Source organism: Artemia franciscana, chromosome 21 (genome assembly GCF_032884065.1).
Source record: "Artemia franciscana chromosome 21, ASM3288406v1, whole genome shotgun sequence".
NCBI lineage: Eukaryota > Metazoa > Arthropoda > Branchiopoda > Anostraca > Artemiidae > Artemia > Artemia franciscana.
Window position 1 is genome coordinate 2,664,007 of NC_088883.1, and position 16,599 is coordinate 2,680,605.

Below are 16,599 nucleotides of genomic sequence, written 5' to 3' on the forward strand. Positions count from 1 at the left end.
ATAAGCCCAAAATATCATTTCAAGCATTTCAGTAAATGACCAAAGTATGTATATTCTGTTTTCATATCTGAAAAGATATGACTTCTTTTCAAAACCACTACTAGAAGCAAATAATACATCTCATTAAAAAAATATCGATATTGTCGTAAATCGACATTGTAAATCGATCTTATTAAAAAAGAAAGATATTGTCATATATCGATCTTATTCAAAAAAGATCGATATTGTCGTAAATCGACATTGTAAATTGATCTTATTAAAAAAAGATCGATCTTGTCGTAAATCGAGATTGTGAATTAACTGACCAAACGATGCAATGAAAACAAAAAGTGTAAAAAGTACACGAAAACTCAAAAAGTAAAAGGGTCGGTTAACTAAAGTCAACAGTAAGAAAAAACTACGAAATGTATAAACAACTTAATAAATGTAAAAAGTCATTCAAAGAAAAACAATTGTCGAGACAAACTAGGGTGATATTAGACATGCTATTATTCAAATTAAGCAGCACATGCTTTTACAGTTCACACAAAAGCTTACCCCTATTATTAGTTAAGTGTTTTTCCAAAGAAGATAGAAATTCGGCATAATCCCTTGGTAGTGGGGGTACAGGAAGGGGCACATCTATAGGTCCTGGTTCTCTAGCTAGCGAAAGAAATAAATGACTACAGAACAAAAAAAGAAAAAGTGACTAAGAATTGTTTTTTTTTTATTATTATTACTATCGACTAACACGTTTCTGCTTGTGTATGTGCTATGATACATGAGCAACTTTTAACATATAATTAGCAAATAATGATTGTTTAAATATATATTTATTTATCGGTAATTTTTTTCTCGAAAACCACGCTATAATTCTTTCTGGAAATTGGCCTACTACCATTTTTCGATGTAAAAAAAACGCTCTATGTAGGTCTGGACTGTTGAAATACTCGTTTAGGGGTTCAATTTTGGAAAGATGACATCAAATCATTTTTTAATAATCTATATATATATAAATAAGTTGTTTGTTTGTGCGTTGACTGGCGTCATGTTTGTTTGTCGACTGACGTCATTATAAGGATTGAGCATTACGCCGTCATAAAGTTGTTTGTCGACTGACATCATGTTTGTCGACTGACGAAATTACAGACCGGGACACAAATGACAATTTAGCCGCGAGCCTGTTTTCACGTTGTTCTTGTGATTCCTCGGCACGATTATTTTTGGTAATTTCTCTTTGAGACGCAAGCCTGTTTTCACGCTATTCTTATGATTCCTCGGCACGCTTTCTTTTCTTACTTTCTCTATTAGCCGCAAGCCTTTTGGCATTAACTCTTTGAGCAGCTTCCTCGAATTTTTCTTCTGCCATTGTAAGATTTATACTAAAATTTCTCTTTGAATTAACTCTTTGAGCAGCTACCTTGGCTGTTTCTTCTGTCATAGGATTTATACTAAAATCTCTCTTTGAATCGCCCCCTTATATGCTTATAATGACGTCATATACAAAGCCTTTGACGTCATATAAAAAGCCTTTGACGTCGAATACAAAGTTTTATATACTTATAATGACGTTATATGCGTACAAACACACGAACATACAACTTATTTTTATATACTTAGATTTGTGCAATCACCAGTTTTTTACATTTTAAGCAATTTAATAATAATTTCTTTTTGACGTTAAATGACACTGACAAATTTTCTTTGAGCAGCAAGCATTCTAAACTTCAATAATTTCTACTAAACTTCAAGTTTTGATTTTCGAATTGCTTTAATCCATTGTCAAAATATATTGAAATATTTGTGCAATCATCAGTTTTTTATATTTTAAGCAATTTAATAAAATTTAAAAAGAGCCTCAATTTTTTAAGCTTCTGTAACGGTAATAACGGTAAAAACGTGTAACGGTGTATCGGTAAAGATAGTGTAATGGATGTTACATTTTTCTATATATAGATGAACCGCAAATGACGCAATAGGCCTAAGACTCTTATGGATAGGAAAAGGGTAAGGGGAAAGTAGGCAAAATAAAGTTTGTGGTGGCTTTTCTTTGATTCAAGTTTGACCTAACTAGCAAATTTAACTTCCTTTTGTTTTAAGAATCATTTATATATCTATTTTTGTACTAGTTAGTTTTATATTTGCTATGATTGATTATTTTAACATTTCTTCATTTTAGGTTTCAAAATGAACAAAAAACTACTTTTTCGGAAAGCTTTTATTTAAATAAAAAAAGACTTAACTTCTGTTCCTTTCCAAATCTACTGTGTTTTAGCATCAGAGCCGTTAGCCCAATATAAACAATGTGACCTGATTATTTAGAGAATCTGATTACTTTCAAATTACATTGAACTGAGTTCCAAACTCTAAAGCAAGGTGTCAGAGTAGTAAATTTTAAATACAACATCACAAAATCTCTAATTTAAGTATTTTAGAAAAAGTATCTTCATTAGAAAACCTTACTTTTCAGATCATAATCATTACCACATTCATCAAAACTAATAGGAATTCTAATGAGTAGACTGATATGTGACCATAGTGCTCAATACAGCAATAACAGTTTGTTCATCAATTTAAATGGTATGATGTAATGCTCTTGTGTTACCCGTAACCTAGGCTAATGATGTAATTTAGTTAAAATCATTACGGAGAGCATGGACATCATACGAGTACAGGAGTCATGATCATGATCTTAAATACAAAAAATTTAAATTTAATTAAATTGCCTAAAATGTAAAAAACTGATGATTGCACAATTATGCCCTCCGTATGTGTACATGCCCTCCGTAAAATCATTACGGAGGGCAGGTACATCATACGAGCACAGGAGTCATGAAGCAGTCATACCTATATATAGCAATGATATGAGAACAGTGGTTCATATCCATTTAAATTATAGAAACATAATAAAATAACATGTCTATAAGATCACTTTATTTAGCAGCTTCAAAAGGATGCACACAGGTTGTTGAATATCTTTTGAAACTCCTTATTTATTGCTTTTATGGTGAAACTCCCCTTCATTTAGCAGCTTGGAAAGGACACACACGGACTGTTGAATATCTTTTACAATCTGGCGCTGATGTTAATATAAGAGATAATTATGGTGAAACTCCCCTTCATTTTGCAGCTTCGAATGGAAACACAGAGACTGTTGAATGTCTTTTAAAGTTTGGCACTGATGTTAATATAAGAAATAATTATGGTGAAACTCCCCTTTATTTAGCAGCTCAGGAAGGACACACAGAGACTGTTGAATGTCTTACAGTCTGGCGCTGATGTTATTATAAGAAATAATTATGGTAACACTCCCCTTTGTTTAGCAGCTTGGAAAGGACACACACGGACTGTTGAATGTCTTTTAAAGTCTGGCACTGATGTTAATGTAAGAAATAATTATGGTGAAACTCCCCTTTATTTAGCAACTCAGGAAGGACACACAGAGACTGCTGAATGTCTTTTACAGTCTGGTGCTGATGTTAATATAAAAAATGAGGATGGTGCAAGTCCACTTCATTCATCATGTTCTTCTGGATCTTTTTCATTTTCACAGACATGTGAATGTCTTCTCAAATATGGAGCCTATGTTAACTCTAAGGACGAGGATGGCATGACAGCGCTTCATTATGCTAGTTGGAGTGGAAATAAAGAGTGCGTTGCAACTCTTCTGGAACATGGATCTGACATAGATATTACAGATAGAAATGACCTTACAGCTTTTGATGTAGCTGTTCATGATACTGCTGTTTATTTTGCAAGCGATATATTAAAACTGAGAGTGGCAAATTTATATGTAAGTGAAAGAAACATATGGCACAAGTTATTCTGCAAAAGAGCTCAGGGATCAATTTGAAAGAGAACTAGAGCAAATGAGGAGTGAGACAATACTTTGTAATGTAATGTTCTATAACATTTTTATCAAAGGAATAAGCTCAATAGAACTATACACGATGAATGAAAATTCTTTGAAAAGTTTACTGAAATCATCAAACTGGGAAGCAAAATTTTCAATGTATAACACAATAATAAAAAGCCGTTTCAGAAACAGCATAGAAAGGAAATTGCTGCTTGAAGTAGCCAATAGAAGTTTCAATTCTCTCTTTAACAGATTTGCTGAGTTACCACATGAATGTGCTAAACAAATACTGAGCTATCTAAGCAATGAAGACTTGAAAAATTTCATAAATGCTTCTGAACCACTCCGTAAGGAGTGGTAGCATTAAGAATTTCTAGCATAAGATAATTGATTTAGTGATTGAAAGAATATTCTAAGAGCATAGCGGTGAATTTTGAAAGAGTGAGTGCATCATATATATATATATATATATATATATATATATATATATATATATATATATATATATATATATATATATATATATATATATATATATATATATATATATATATATATATATATATATATATATATATATATATATATATATATATATATATATATATATATATATATATATATATATATATATATATATATATATATATATACTAGCTTAAGTATATATACTAGCTACTATATACTAGTATATATACTAGCTAAAGTGAGGGGTGGCTTCGCGCCACCCCAACACCTAGTTGGTGGGGGCGCTTCGCACCCATCCCCCCAAGCACTCCCGCGCGTGCCAGTCGTTACGCGCCATTGTAGTTGTGTCCCTGTGTCCCACGTGTGATATATATATATATATATATATACTAGCTGTTGGGGTGGTGCTTCGCGCCACCCCAACACCTAGTTGGTGGGGCGCTTCGCGCCCCCCCAAGCCCCCCCGCGCGCGTAAGTCGTTACGCGCCATATTAGTTACGCGCCATTGTAGTTGTGTCCCTGTGTCCCACCTGTGAATATAGATAGATTTATATATGTGTTTCAAACTACGTAAAAATTGCGAATATACAACATTTTTGGCTTTCCCATTACTGGGACCTTTCCGTTTCCAATTGCCAGCAATTGATCTGAAAATGTTTGACCAGAGTCATCGTTTTGCAATCGGACACGCATATTTGTAGTTAATTTTAATATTTTTACGTGTGCCCATAAATTAGAATTTTTCAGGCAAGCATTCATTTCGTCTGCAGGAGTTAAACTACGTAAAAATTGCGAATATACAACATTCTTGGCTTTCCCATTGTCTGTGCATATACAAAGCCGTATGTACTAATAATGACGTCATATGCAAACGCTCTTTTTACAAACAAACAAACATGCATACTTAACCGCTTCATTTGGTTCCAAAACTGTGTCGATTGACTTGTAAAGGACTGCCTGGTCTCGAATCTTGGTCAAAACAATATTGTTGATTTCGTGGACGTCTATATTTTTGGGTGCGAGAATCGCTCTTTCACTTAGCCATTTATTATTTTTATAATTTTTTAGAATATTCGGAAATACTTTTTCAATCAATTCATTTTTGGACGTCACTAAATTACAGAAATCAGCAGGTAGTTGTATACGTCCTGAAATTGAGTATCGTATCATAAATGTCTTTTGTTCCGACGTTAACTTGGAAATGTTATTTTGTACATACGACAATAGATCACTCGTACTGTAACTTTGTTCACGATCCAATTCTACACATGTCGAAACAGCAGCGATACGGTTAGATGAAGGCATTCCCAAATCCTGAAGAGGTTTGTTTGCCATACGTACGCACAAATCTTCTATAATAACTAAAGTGCAGTTATAAATTTCTGATGTAAAATCAAAAGTCATATCTGACGTCTCTAACTGTTTTCGATGGAGTATATCTACGGACATTTTTGACTTATATTTTCCCCATAACTCTGTAGGAGCTGATGGAGAGCAAGTTGTTAAAATGATGCCAAACAATGCACGAATTTCACTTGGGGTTGACGTTTCGCACGCGTCATTGATGCAGTTATCCCAGTGTTGGTCATTCTCCAATAAATTCAGAGCTTGGCATGCACTACGGTAAGTGTCATGTATAGTACCGTTTACAGTTCTCAAATACTCAAAGGATGTCGGACCGGGTACATTCACCAAAAGCAGGCGTAGAAAGAAGCATTCATGTTGATTGGGGTGACCGGTGTAGAGTCTTCCTATCGTGGTATCTTTGAAGATGGTAGGTTGGCCGTCGACTGACTTACCCTGTTTTCGACGTTCAAATACTTTATTTTTAGTATTCCACGTGTAATACGAAGGCACTTCAGTATAAAGCAGTTTTTTTTGCAAAAGAATCATTTTTGCAAAGCGAAAAAAAAGCTGTTAATTTTGTATCCGGTGGATTCAGGGCTCTTTGTTGCACGTTGGTTTCCGAGAAATAAACACGTTGACCATTCTGTAAATGTACCGCTAAGTGAACAACAGCTGGACTACGTTCATGTATCGGAAATGAAAGAATTCGCCAAACAGCTTCATTACTGCTTATGTATCTTCCAGCCTGATATTGTACGATTTCGTCGAAATCTTTGATTTTGGGCTGCAAGCCAAAAACTGCCATGTCACTGCCGTTGTTGACGTATTTACATATGTATTTGATTGCCTTTACGGAGTTACAGTATTCAACGTTTATGTGTGCATTAAATGTTTTTGATAATAATGGGGAATATGGAACAACCCACTGGTTATCTACTTCGATGGTGGTTCTGTTGCCATTGTAGGTTCTTCAGTCATTTTACAATTAGAAATTTCTCTTTCAACGGTCTTCTTACAATTAAAAATTTGTCTTTGAACGATATTCTTAAATACCTGTGTCCTGGTCGTCATTTATATTCCCTGTGTCCCGGTCGTCATTTGTGTCCCGGTATCCCAGTCTGTAATTTATCTTTGAGTGTCCCGGTCGTTATTTATATTCCCTCTGTCCCGGTCGTCATTTGTGTCCCGGTCTGTAATTTCTCTTTGAGTGTTTTTCTTTTTAGTATTTTTTAGTTTTTTACATTTTTTCTTTTTTCAGTTTTCTTTTTCTTCTTTATTTTTCAGCTTCACTATGAAATACATATCGCCGAACCTTTGTTTTTTTAACTAAAATCTGGTAGGCATTGATGACCTTATCCAAGTCAAAATCCCAAACCCAATCATCATCGCTATCATTTTCAGTTTTGATATGTTTTGACTCTTGCTGTCCAGGTGGATCTTCATCTAACTGCGCGGTTTTGCGTTCTTTAGCCTCAAGCCTGTTTCCTTGCTGTTCTTTTGATTCCTCGGCACGCTTTCTTTTCTGACTTTCTCTATCAGCAGCAAGTTTTTTGGCATAGACTCTTTGAGCATCTTCATCGGCTTTTGCCATGGTAAGTTCATCAGTCATTGTAAACTTAAACATTAATAGATTTCTACGTGAACATATGTCTTAAATATCTTGAATGACGTCACCGTCAAAGCAAAAATGACGACAACTAATTTCATGACGTAAGTGGACACAGAAACATGACGTCACCTGATCCACAGACAGACACACAGACAGACAACTTATTTTTATATATATAGATATATATATATATATATATATGTTTTTAACTACGTAAAACTTGCGAATATACAACATTCTTTGCCGTCCCATTGTCTGTGCATATATATAGATTGTCAAGTTTACCGACTCTTGAACATACAACATATAATTGTCCATGGGAAAAACAATCCGTATTCAGATCTATACCTCATTATTAATGATTGCACTTGAGCTTTGTTGATGGTGATTACTAATCGAACATTCCCTTTGTCCCCGTCGTCATTTATATATCCCCCCTGTGCCCCCCGGCGTCCCCGTTGTAGTTTTTCTATTTTTAAGTTTTGTACCTTTTTTTTTAGCTTTTTTTTCTTTTTAGTTATTTACTTTTTTTATTTTTTTCTTATTTTTAGTTTTTTTTCTTTTTAGGTTTTTTTTTAAGACGTCATATGCAAACCCTAAACCTTCAAAAAACAAACATGCTTTAATTTTTTTTTCTTTTTTATTTTTTTTTATTTTTTTTTAGCTATTTTTCTTTTTTTACCTTTTTCTATTTTTTTTTGTTTTTTTCTTTTTAGGTTTTTCTTTTTTTTAGTTTTTTCTTTTTATAAATTTTTCTTTTAGTTTTTTTTTTAGTTTTTTTACCTTTTTTAGTTTTCTTTTTCTTCTTTATTTTTCAGACGTCATATGCGTCATATGACAAACAAACACACATAGTCTGGTTACGCGTTGCTCTGGTGATTCCTCGACACACCTTCTTTTTTTACTTTCTCTGTCAACTGCAAGTCTGGTTTCGCGTTGCTCTGGTAGTTCCTTGACACGCCTTCGTTGACATAATTTGCACATTCCTAGTCTGGCTCTTTCTCTTTGAAACTGCAAGCCTGGTTTTGATTTTTGGTAACATTCTATCTTTTTCAATGTTTTTCAATTTGTCAATGTTCATTCTAAAATTGACACTTGGAAAAATCCTTACGTGCCAAGCATGCTAAAGCTCAACAATTTATAATAAACCTCAAATTTTGGGTATCTGTTTTAAGGCTTTCGAATTACTTTAATCTATTGTCAAAATATATGGAAATATTTGTGCAATTCCCAGTTTTTTACATTTTAAACAATTAAAAAAATTGAAAGAGCCTCAATTTTTTTGAATACTTATTATTCAAAAGTTTTTTCATTTTTTATTTTGTACCTTTTTTAGTTTTTTTTTAGTTTTTTATTTTTTCTTTTTTTCTTTAGTTTTTGTCTTTTTTATTTATTTATTTTTTTTTCTTTTCTAGTTTTTTCTTTCTTTTTTTTTATCGTTTTTTATTAGTTTTTTGATTTTTTAGTCTTAGTTTTTCTTTTTTTAATTTTTTATTTTTTTAATTTTTTTAGATTTTCAATGTTATTTCAGTTTTTCAGTTATTTTAGTTTCTTCTTTTTATTAATTTGTAATACTTTTTAGTTTTTTCTTCTTTATTTAGTTTTTTTATTTTTTATATATATTTTTTTTCTTTTTAGGTTTATTCTTTATTTAGTTTTTTTCTTATTCTAATTTTTTTTTTTAGTTTTTTTCTTTTCTTTTATTTTTTTAGCTTTTTATATATCTTCTATATATATATAAATAAGTTGTTTGCGTGTTATGTCTGTCTGTCTGTCTGTCTGTCTGTCCGCATATGACGGTTGAATTATTTCATCATATACCAATTCAAAAACGAATGTATTCAAGCCCGAAGTAGCTGAGTTGGTAACGCATTATGTTCCAGGTTCTAGGTCCAAGAGGTTGCAGGTTCGAACCTTGGCTAGGTAAAAACTACAAAAGAGAACTAAAAAGAAAAAACTAAAAACTAAAAAAACAAAACAAAGAAAACTAAAAAAAAGGTAAAAACTACAAAAAAAATAAAATAAAAAATTAAAACTAATAAAAAAAACTAAGGAGAAAAACAAAACTAAAAAAAATAAAAATAAAAATAAAAAAAAACTAAAAAGGTAAAAACTAAAAAAAAAACTAAAAAGAAAAAAGAAAAAAACCAAAAAAAACTAAAAAGAAAAAAAGGGGAAAAACAAAAAAAAATTTATTTCATCATATACCAATTCAAAAACGAATGTATATACAGACCGGGACACCGGGACACAAATGACGACCGTTTTTTAGGTTTTTTAGTTTTTTTTCTTTTTAGTTTTTTTTGTAGTTTTTACCTTTTTAGTTTTTTTATTTTCATTTATATTTTTTTTAGTTTTGTTTTTCTCCTTTATTTTTCAGTTTTTTTCCTTTTTTTTATTTTTTTTTTACTTTTTAGTCTTTTTAGTTTTTTAGCTCTTAGTTTTTTTATTAGTTTTTAATTTTTTTCTTTTTATTTTTGTAGGTTTTACCTTTTTTTTAGTTTTTTTTTAGTTTTTTTTTAGTTTAAAAAAAAATAAAAAAAATAAAAAAGGAAAAAAAACTTTAAAAATGTGAGTTGCTGCTTATGCATACAGCTTTGGTAAACTGCACGCTGTTTACTTTTTACTATACGTACCAGTTGGCTACATCACTTACTCAATCAAGCAGCCAATTAAGCTCAGATATTCAACGTGCATTTTGATTTGAAATTTCCACCTATGGCTGTTTTCTTCTCGTGGTTTAAATTTTAAATATGGTGATGGCATCTGTCCTGTATTCCGCACTGTTTGTTATACTACTGCCACCGTTAGGTAGCGCTATTCCCCTCCGTTAATTTGTAGCTTTTCTGGAGGTAGAAAACTGAAATTTTACTTTTCTTTTATTACCATTTAAAAAACAAAACTTGGATGACAAAATTGTATCATTTATTTTTGAAAAATGTGTAATTTTCGTCGATTGTGTCTTTTTTATCGAAAAATGTGTCATTTGCGTCGATTGTGTCATCATTTTGACTGAATGTGTCATTGTGTCACGCAACATCAAATTGTGTCATTTTGACACAAAATGTGTTAATTTGGCAGCCCAAGGCTTAGGGCCAACTCAAAGTTTATAACACTATCCTACTAGCCAAGTTTAAAACATGGCTAGCTGATACTGATTCCACTAGGTAAAGTAAACATGAAGCAGAGGTCTAGCTTATATCATAAGCAAAATCAGAACTTTGATAATAAGTACGTGCTCTTTACGTCGTAATTTTGTCAATGTGACATGATTAACTACGTAATGATTATACATGTGCAAACGAAGGAAAAATTATTATTTAAGAATTAACGACGCTTCTTGAATTCAAGCTTATAACCCCCTTCCGTCCCCAAGTGATGAATGGTGTTGCGAGAGCAACACTTTGGTTTTGTCCCATTTTTTTTTCCTATACCGCCGATCTCAGCTTATTCCTGGAAACTGGTAAGGGTCTAACCTGTGCAGTTTTTACGGAAAGTGTGGACCTCAGGCTGGATTGATGAATATGACATTACATTTTGGAAACCTCCACAGAACTCTTGCCTGGGGCCAAAAAGGATGGTTTTGCTTGTCCACGAGCCAGAGCCTATGGAGTGTGAAGTGAAGTGGAGTTATATAGTCTGTATCAGAGAGGAGTATCTGAAGTTGTGCCACCAAGCTTTTGTTTCATCAAACCATGTTTCTGCTTTAGAGTGGAAAGCTCTGTTCTAGCAGGCAAGCAGGCAGGCACCAATTTCAAATTGAAGATGGACTAAAATCTAGAAGTGTTAAATATATGCGGCAGTTACCTGGCCCCACAGACAATATATCTTCTTTGAATGATAAATAGAAAAATTTACAGAAGCAAAAATGTGGCATTTCCCCACGGGTCAGAAAGTGCTGCCATCTATCGTTTCTGCCCATTTCTGTTCGTGATTTCAGCTGAGTTTATTAGTCGGTTTTTCGGACTTGGGATTGTGTTACAGAAAAGGGATCAGATGTGCCTAATAAACTTTAAAAGTTCTCTCATTGCTAAGGAAATTAGAGCTTATCCTTTGCTTCTTTCTAAGTGGTGACGTTAGACAGTTGGCCTACGACAAAAAAAAAAATCAACTTTTGAACTAAGACAGATAGAATTTTTTTTTCAACGGCAATTGATAACTCTTGATGAGCTGATCAAAGTATATGGCATCCATTTTTTGGTACAAAAATTCCTTCGTGAGGTATACCAGTTTGAAAGTTTCAAGGGGTTGACAACTTCAGTAGTAAGGTACACAGTGAAACGAAATCTAGGCCGATACAAATTGGGAGACATATAGAGGACTTGTAAACAACAGTTGGCTGTTAGGTAGTAATCACCTTAGACAATGAGGGGTTAGCAACTTTTGCTAGTTGGTGTATCTATAATTTGTTTCCAGTGTATTTGACGGTAAAACCAATTTGGTTCCAGTGGTAAGACATGTAGGGGACTTGTAAGTAGTAGTCTGCTTTTAGGCAATAGTCAACTTCAGTGATGAGGGGTTTGCAACTATGCTAGTTGGTGTACCCATTTATTTGTTTCCAGTGAACTTGATGCCTATCCCGGGAGAGGGACTTATAAGTAAGAATCGGTTCACTTTGGGCAAGAAACGGCTGTTAGTTCATAATCATCTTCTTCAATGAGAGGTTTGCCATTTTTGCTAGTTGATGTACCTATTATATGTTTCCGGTGCATTTGATGGTTAAACCGATTTGGCTCCAGTGGCAAGACATGTAGGGGACGTGTAAGTAATAATCGGCTGTTGGGCTACAATCATCTTCAGCGATTGATCGCTTGGTGAAATTGATCTCTATCACGGGAGAGGGACCTGTAAGTAAGAATCTGTTCACTTTGGGCTAGAAATTTGTGCAAATTGGTGCACATTGTACTCGATCTCTTTAAATCTGAGAGAATTAAGTGTTTACACAACGGGTACAAACGATAACGTAAAACAATTTGGTAGTTTCGTAATAATTAGTGTCACCTATGGTATTTTAATCCTGAAAAGTTACGGATAGCTTTATAATAACAACTAGATTATATAAGACATTGTTCCAAGTTTTCATCCGTCACGATGTCTACGATTGAAAAGGATTAAGTTCAACTGGCTGCAAAATTAATTTAGTCCTTTCTTTCGATATTCTTTTGTTATTGTTGTTTTTTCAACGTTGAGGAATAGTCTTTGATCATGTGATCGATAGCGAAGAAACAAAACCAAAGTGTTGCTCTCGAAACACTTTAGCCGGCGAAGCCGGACAAAGGTTACCGCAACACTTCACGTTGCCCGAGCAACGTAGGTCTAGTTTTTTTATTTTATCATCAAAATCTACTATTTGCTGTAATATTAACTATTTTATACAATTTTGTCTCACTCCTATCTGCATGGCCTTTTTCAGGCTGAAATTTTACGTAAAAGTCTCGCGAAAATCCTTTAAACCAATATTTATAAAAAAAAACAAGTTCAAAACTAGATTAGATTATTTCACAAGAAATCTATATATTGAGAAGGTATTTCCCCTAAACTGAACTAAAATTTCGCCCTAACTTCATTTTTAAATAAAAATATGGAGCCTTTTTTATAACTAAACAAGGATAACTAATACGAGGGGGACAACTGCAATCTGGAATTTCTAAAATAGATTTATATGCTCCAGGGGCTTATGGGCCTTATGCTATATTCCATTTATAAAGTACGTCTGAAGTTGTTATAACATTGAGGAATTTGACTTTTTTTGCTTTAACTTACATAAAAAGCAGAAATATAAACTTTTATAGTTATAAATCACTAGGCTAGAGAAAAATTAAATTTGGTAAAATTCTAGTTAATTGGCTTCTTGCTATCTAAAAAGGGTTTAGGTTAGGAAAATGATACTTTCAGGGATGGGTCTACCGGCTAAAGTATGTCCCGGGAAGGTATTTTGAAGCAACTACCTCCACTCCTTCTCCCTCTAGAGGGCCCTGACCTTTAAAAATATGTGTGTTAAAATAGTGAAACTTTGCAAAAAATATCTTCTGCTTAATTGAAGTACAATAGAATTGTTTTCAGCTTCATAACTTTGCTCAATTCCATTTTATAAGGTTTTAAAGATACACAAATACATTTACTAAATTTTGAAAAAAACCATTAATATGGATCAAAATTCTATAACAGGAATTGCATTCTCAGAACTAAAGACAGAGAAATAGCAACTAGCAACTGAAAATTAAGGTAAAATGTTTTTTGTCAAAATTTCAAGAGGTACCTGTCATGTAGGCAAATTTCAGGGACCTCTAGAGGGAGAAGGAGTGGAGTTGGGTAATTTAAAATACCTTCCCAGTACACACTTTAGCTTGTAGACCCATCCCTAAAAGTTTAATTTTCCTAACCTAAACCCTTTCTGAGATAACAAGAAGTCAATTAACTCGAATTTTACCTTAAATTTAGCCAACTTCTAGCGATTAACTGCATAAACATTACTAAAGGCATCTTAAATTAATCATACTAAAACCAATCTGCATAAATGTTCCTACAAGCATTCTGCACTAATTAAAATAATAATGAAAAAAGAAAAAAAATCATTGAAAAATCACCGCATTCACAAAGCTATGCCTCCAAGAATCCCAATAACCTCACTGCTCTAGGGCAAATACTTTAAACTATGAAATTTCCGATTAATTACATGCAAGATTTATCACTACAAAAAGTGGAAATTCTCGAACCTGTTTTATATCTTAAATGCCTAGGAGCATTAGGGTGAAACTTTAAAGGATGTTGAGGGGTATATTTATAAGAAAGGCGTATATGCAACATTTTGTGATATCCCGAGGGTGTTAGGTTGAAACTTTCAGAATATGTTGAAAAGGATGTTTAAAAGTGGTGTTTGTATAACAAACCATCTTCTCATTCTCTTTTTAGCTACTCTCTCTCAAAAGATATTTAATCAAAATTTGAAATATCCATCTTATTAAAAAATGGTCTAAAGGTTGAACGACTTTTGCTCAAGGGATTACATAGCCCCAAAAGCCCGTAGGGCATAGGCAAGCAGTGCTAATCCGTTATTGTTAACGCAGGAGATTTTTATTGGGAAAAGGGGATACGTTCATCCTGTGTCTCTAGAAGGGAATAGGTAACTAACGTGAAACTTCCACATAATGCAGAAAAGGGTCTTTTAGAAGGAAGGCGGGTGAAAAGGATAAGTGTAATTCCCTTATTTTATGATTTATTATTAAAATACGCTTCGTCGAAAACTCTTCTCTATTAAACTGAAAGCATTTTTATTAGTATCTTTAGCTGCGTTCCTAACCTTCCTCTCTAAGTTATCATCTGTGATTCCACATATTATTGTCTTAGAATCGTCCATTCATCCTCTATATTATCCTATTTTAGACTATTTTATTTGATATTTATAGGTTCCTGTAAAGTATTTCTCCAATTCTCAGGCCGCAGCGAACTAACATAAAACACTTCTATAAATAGTTAGCTTTTGTGAAAACTTAGAATATATACCAGCAAGGATGTATTCTTGAGGGTGTATGTTAGGGAGTTTAAACAACGCCCCTTCGTCCAAAAAATGTTTGTCTGACTTCTAAAAACGCTAAAGTAATGAATATAAACAATGTTTTGATGCCTTAAAAAAATTTAACCACCCCCCTCAGTAAAATCCTTTTATTATCCCCCCCCCAACTGAAAAAAAGTCCTAGATACGACCCTGTATACCGGTACTAAAAAGTGGGACGTTTACATAGAGAGTGAGAATAAATTTGATAATTAGGGTCACCTTTCCAGTCTTATTTTGATAGAATTTAGCCATCATTTCTCTCTGGAAATCCCTTTTTGAAATTCTCTTTCAGAGATTCTTCAAATCTGTTTTAGAGAAACAGATCTTTCCCTCATTTTAAGGAGCGACCCGGCTCAATAGTAAACGAAACTCTAAAAAACGGTATTTTGATGCTAATAGATACATCAAAAGAATTGGATTTGTATGATGATTTTAAATATATAAGTTTAATCAAATTTAGTCTTACTCATCAAAAGTTTTGAACCTGAGAAAATTTGGCTTGTTTTGGAAAATAGGAGGAAAAACCCCCTAAAATGTATAGAAACTTAAGGAAAATCACACCATCTTATTCAGCTTATCTGAGAAACCAATTGTACAAGTTTCAAGCTTTTATCTAGAAAAATGTAGAATTTCGAATTTTTTGCCAGAAAACCAATTACGGGTGCATGTTTATTTGTTTTCTTTTTTTCCCAGGGGTGATCGTATCAGCACAGTGCTCTAAAATGTTGCGAGAGGGCTCATTCTAACGCAAATTATAAGTTGTAGTGCCCTTTTTAAGTGACTGAAAAAATTAGAGGGCACCTAGGCCCCCTCCTACACTCATTTTGTTCCCAAAGTTAACCGATTGAAATTTTGAGATAGCCATTTTGTTCAACATAGTCAAATGATCTAATAACAATGTCTTTGGGGACGACTTCCTCCCTCACAGTCCAAGGGGGAAGGCCTGAAAGTTACAAAATTTGACCAGTATTTATGCATAATAAGGGTTATTGGGAAATGTAGAGACGTTTTCAGGGGGATTTTTTGGCTGGGAGGGAGGGTTGAGGGGATTTGTTCCCTTTTCAACGCCCTGCTCTTTACGCTAAAGTTTTTTAATGTTAAATAAAGAAGAATTGAAAGAAAGAGTCAAAATTTAGCGTATAGAGCAGGACGTTGAGAAGGGAACAGCCCCTTTCATACACGGAGTAATTTCTGTTCGTTTTAAGTTTTAATGTCGCTCCTTACTTTCAGTGAAAAAAACTAGTTTTTCATATAATTTTAAATAAGACGACTGTCATTTTGTGTTTCTGTGACGAGAATCTGACAATTAATTTATCCCCACAAACAAATTCTATGTCAATTATCCTACACATTGAAAAACGATATGGATTCCCGATTCCTCAGATCTGAAAGACCTTGTAAAATTCTAAATTTCCTAAAAATTAGACTAATAAGACATATTTATCTGCTTTGTTACAATTATACCGGAAAATAGCGTTTATCATCGCACTGTATCAGCGTGTAACATCATCCTACACGAAAACGACCAGACTTTCCCTCTTAACTCCTAATAACATATTTAGTGCCACAGAGGACCAGGGACGGAATTAGTTTTAGCTCTTGAATTCATACAGAACTAGTTTGAACACAAAGGCTAATCAATCTAGCTCCGTACAGTCCAGTGAAAATACGAATTGGCTCAGTATATAAGACACAGAAATGTTTTTGAAACCAAAATGCTCAAAACAATACACTAAATAACTTATTTAAACACATCATAATTTGGCAATTAAAAAGTATTTTACT

The 16,599-nt window shown here is 33.3% G+C and overlaps 1 protein-coding gene and 1 long non-coding RNA gene across 2 annotated transcripts in view; one reads left to right on the forward strand and one right to left on the reverse strand.

Moving 5' to 3' along the window:
• Positions 1-35: 35 nt before the first annotated feature.
• Positions 36-3,832, forward strand: LOC136041092 (ankyrin repeat domain-containing protein 29-like). Its single transcript, XM_065725646.1, has 2 exons — positions 36-44; positions 3,206-3,832. Exons 1-2 carry the CDS (start codon positions 36-38, stop codon positions 3,830-3,832), a joined length of 636 nt encoding a protein of 211 aa, XP_065581718.1.
• Positions 3,833-10,641: 6,809 nt separating this feature from the next.
• LOC136040775 (uncharacterized) overlaps positions 10,642-16,599 on the reverse strand; it is a 59,871-nt gene continuing 53,913 nt past the window's right edge. Inside the window, exon 3 of the long non-coding RNA XR_010620880.1 lies at positions 10,642-12,104. This is a non-coding gene — a long non-coding RNA (uncharacterized LOC136040775). The remainder of the gene's footprint in view (positions 12,105-16,599) is intronic.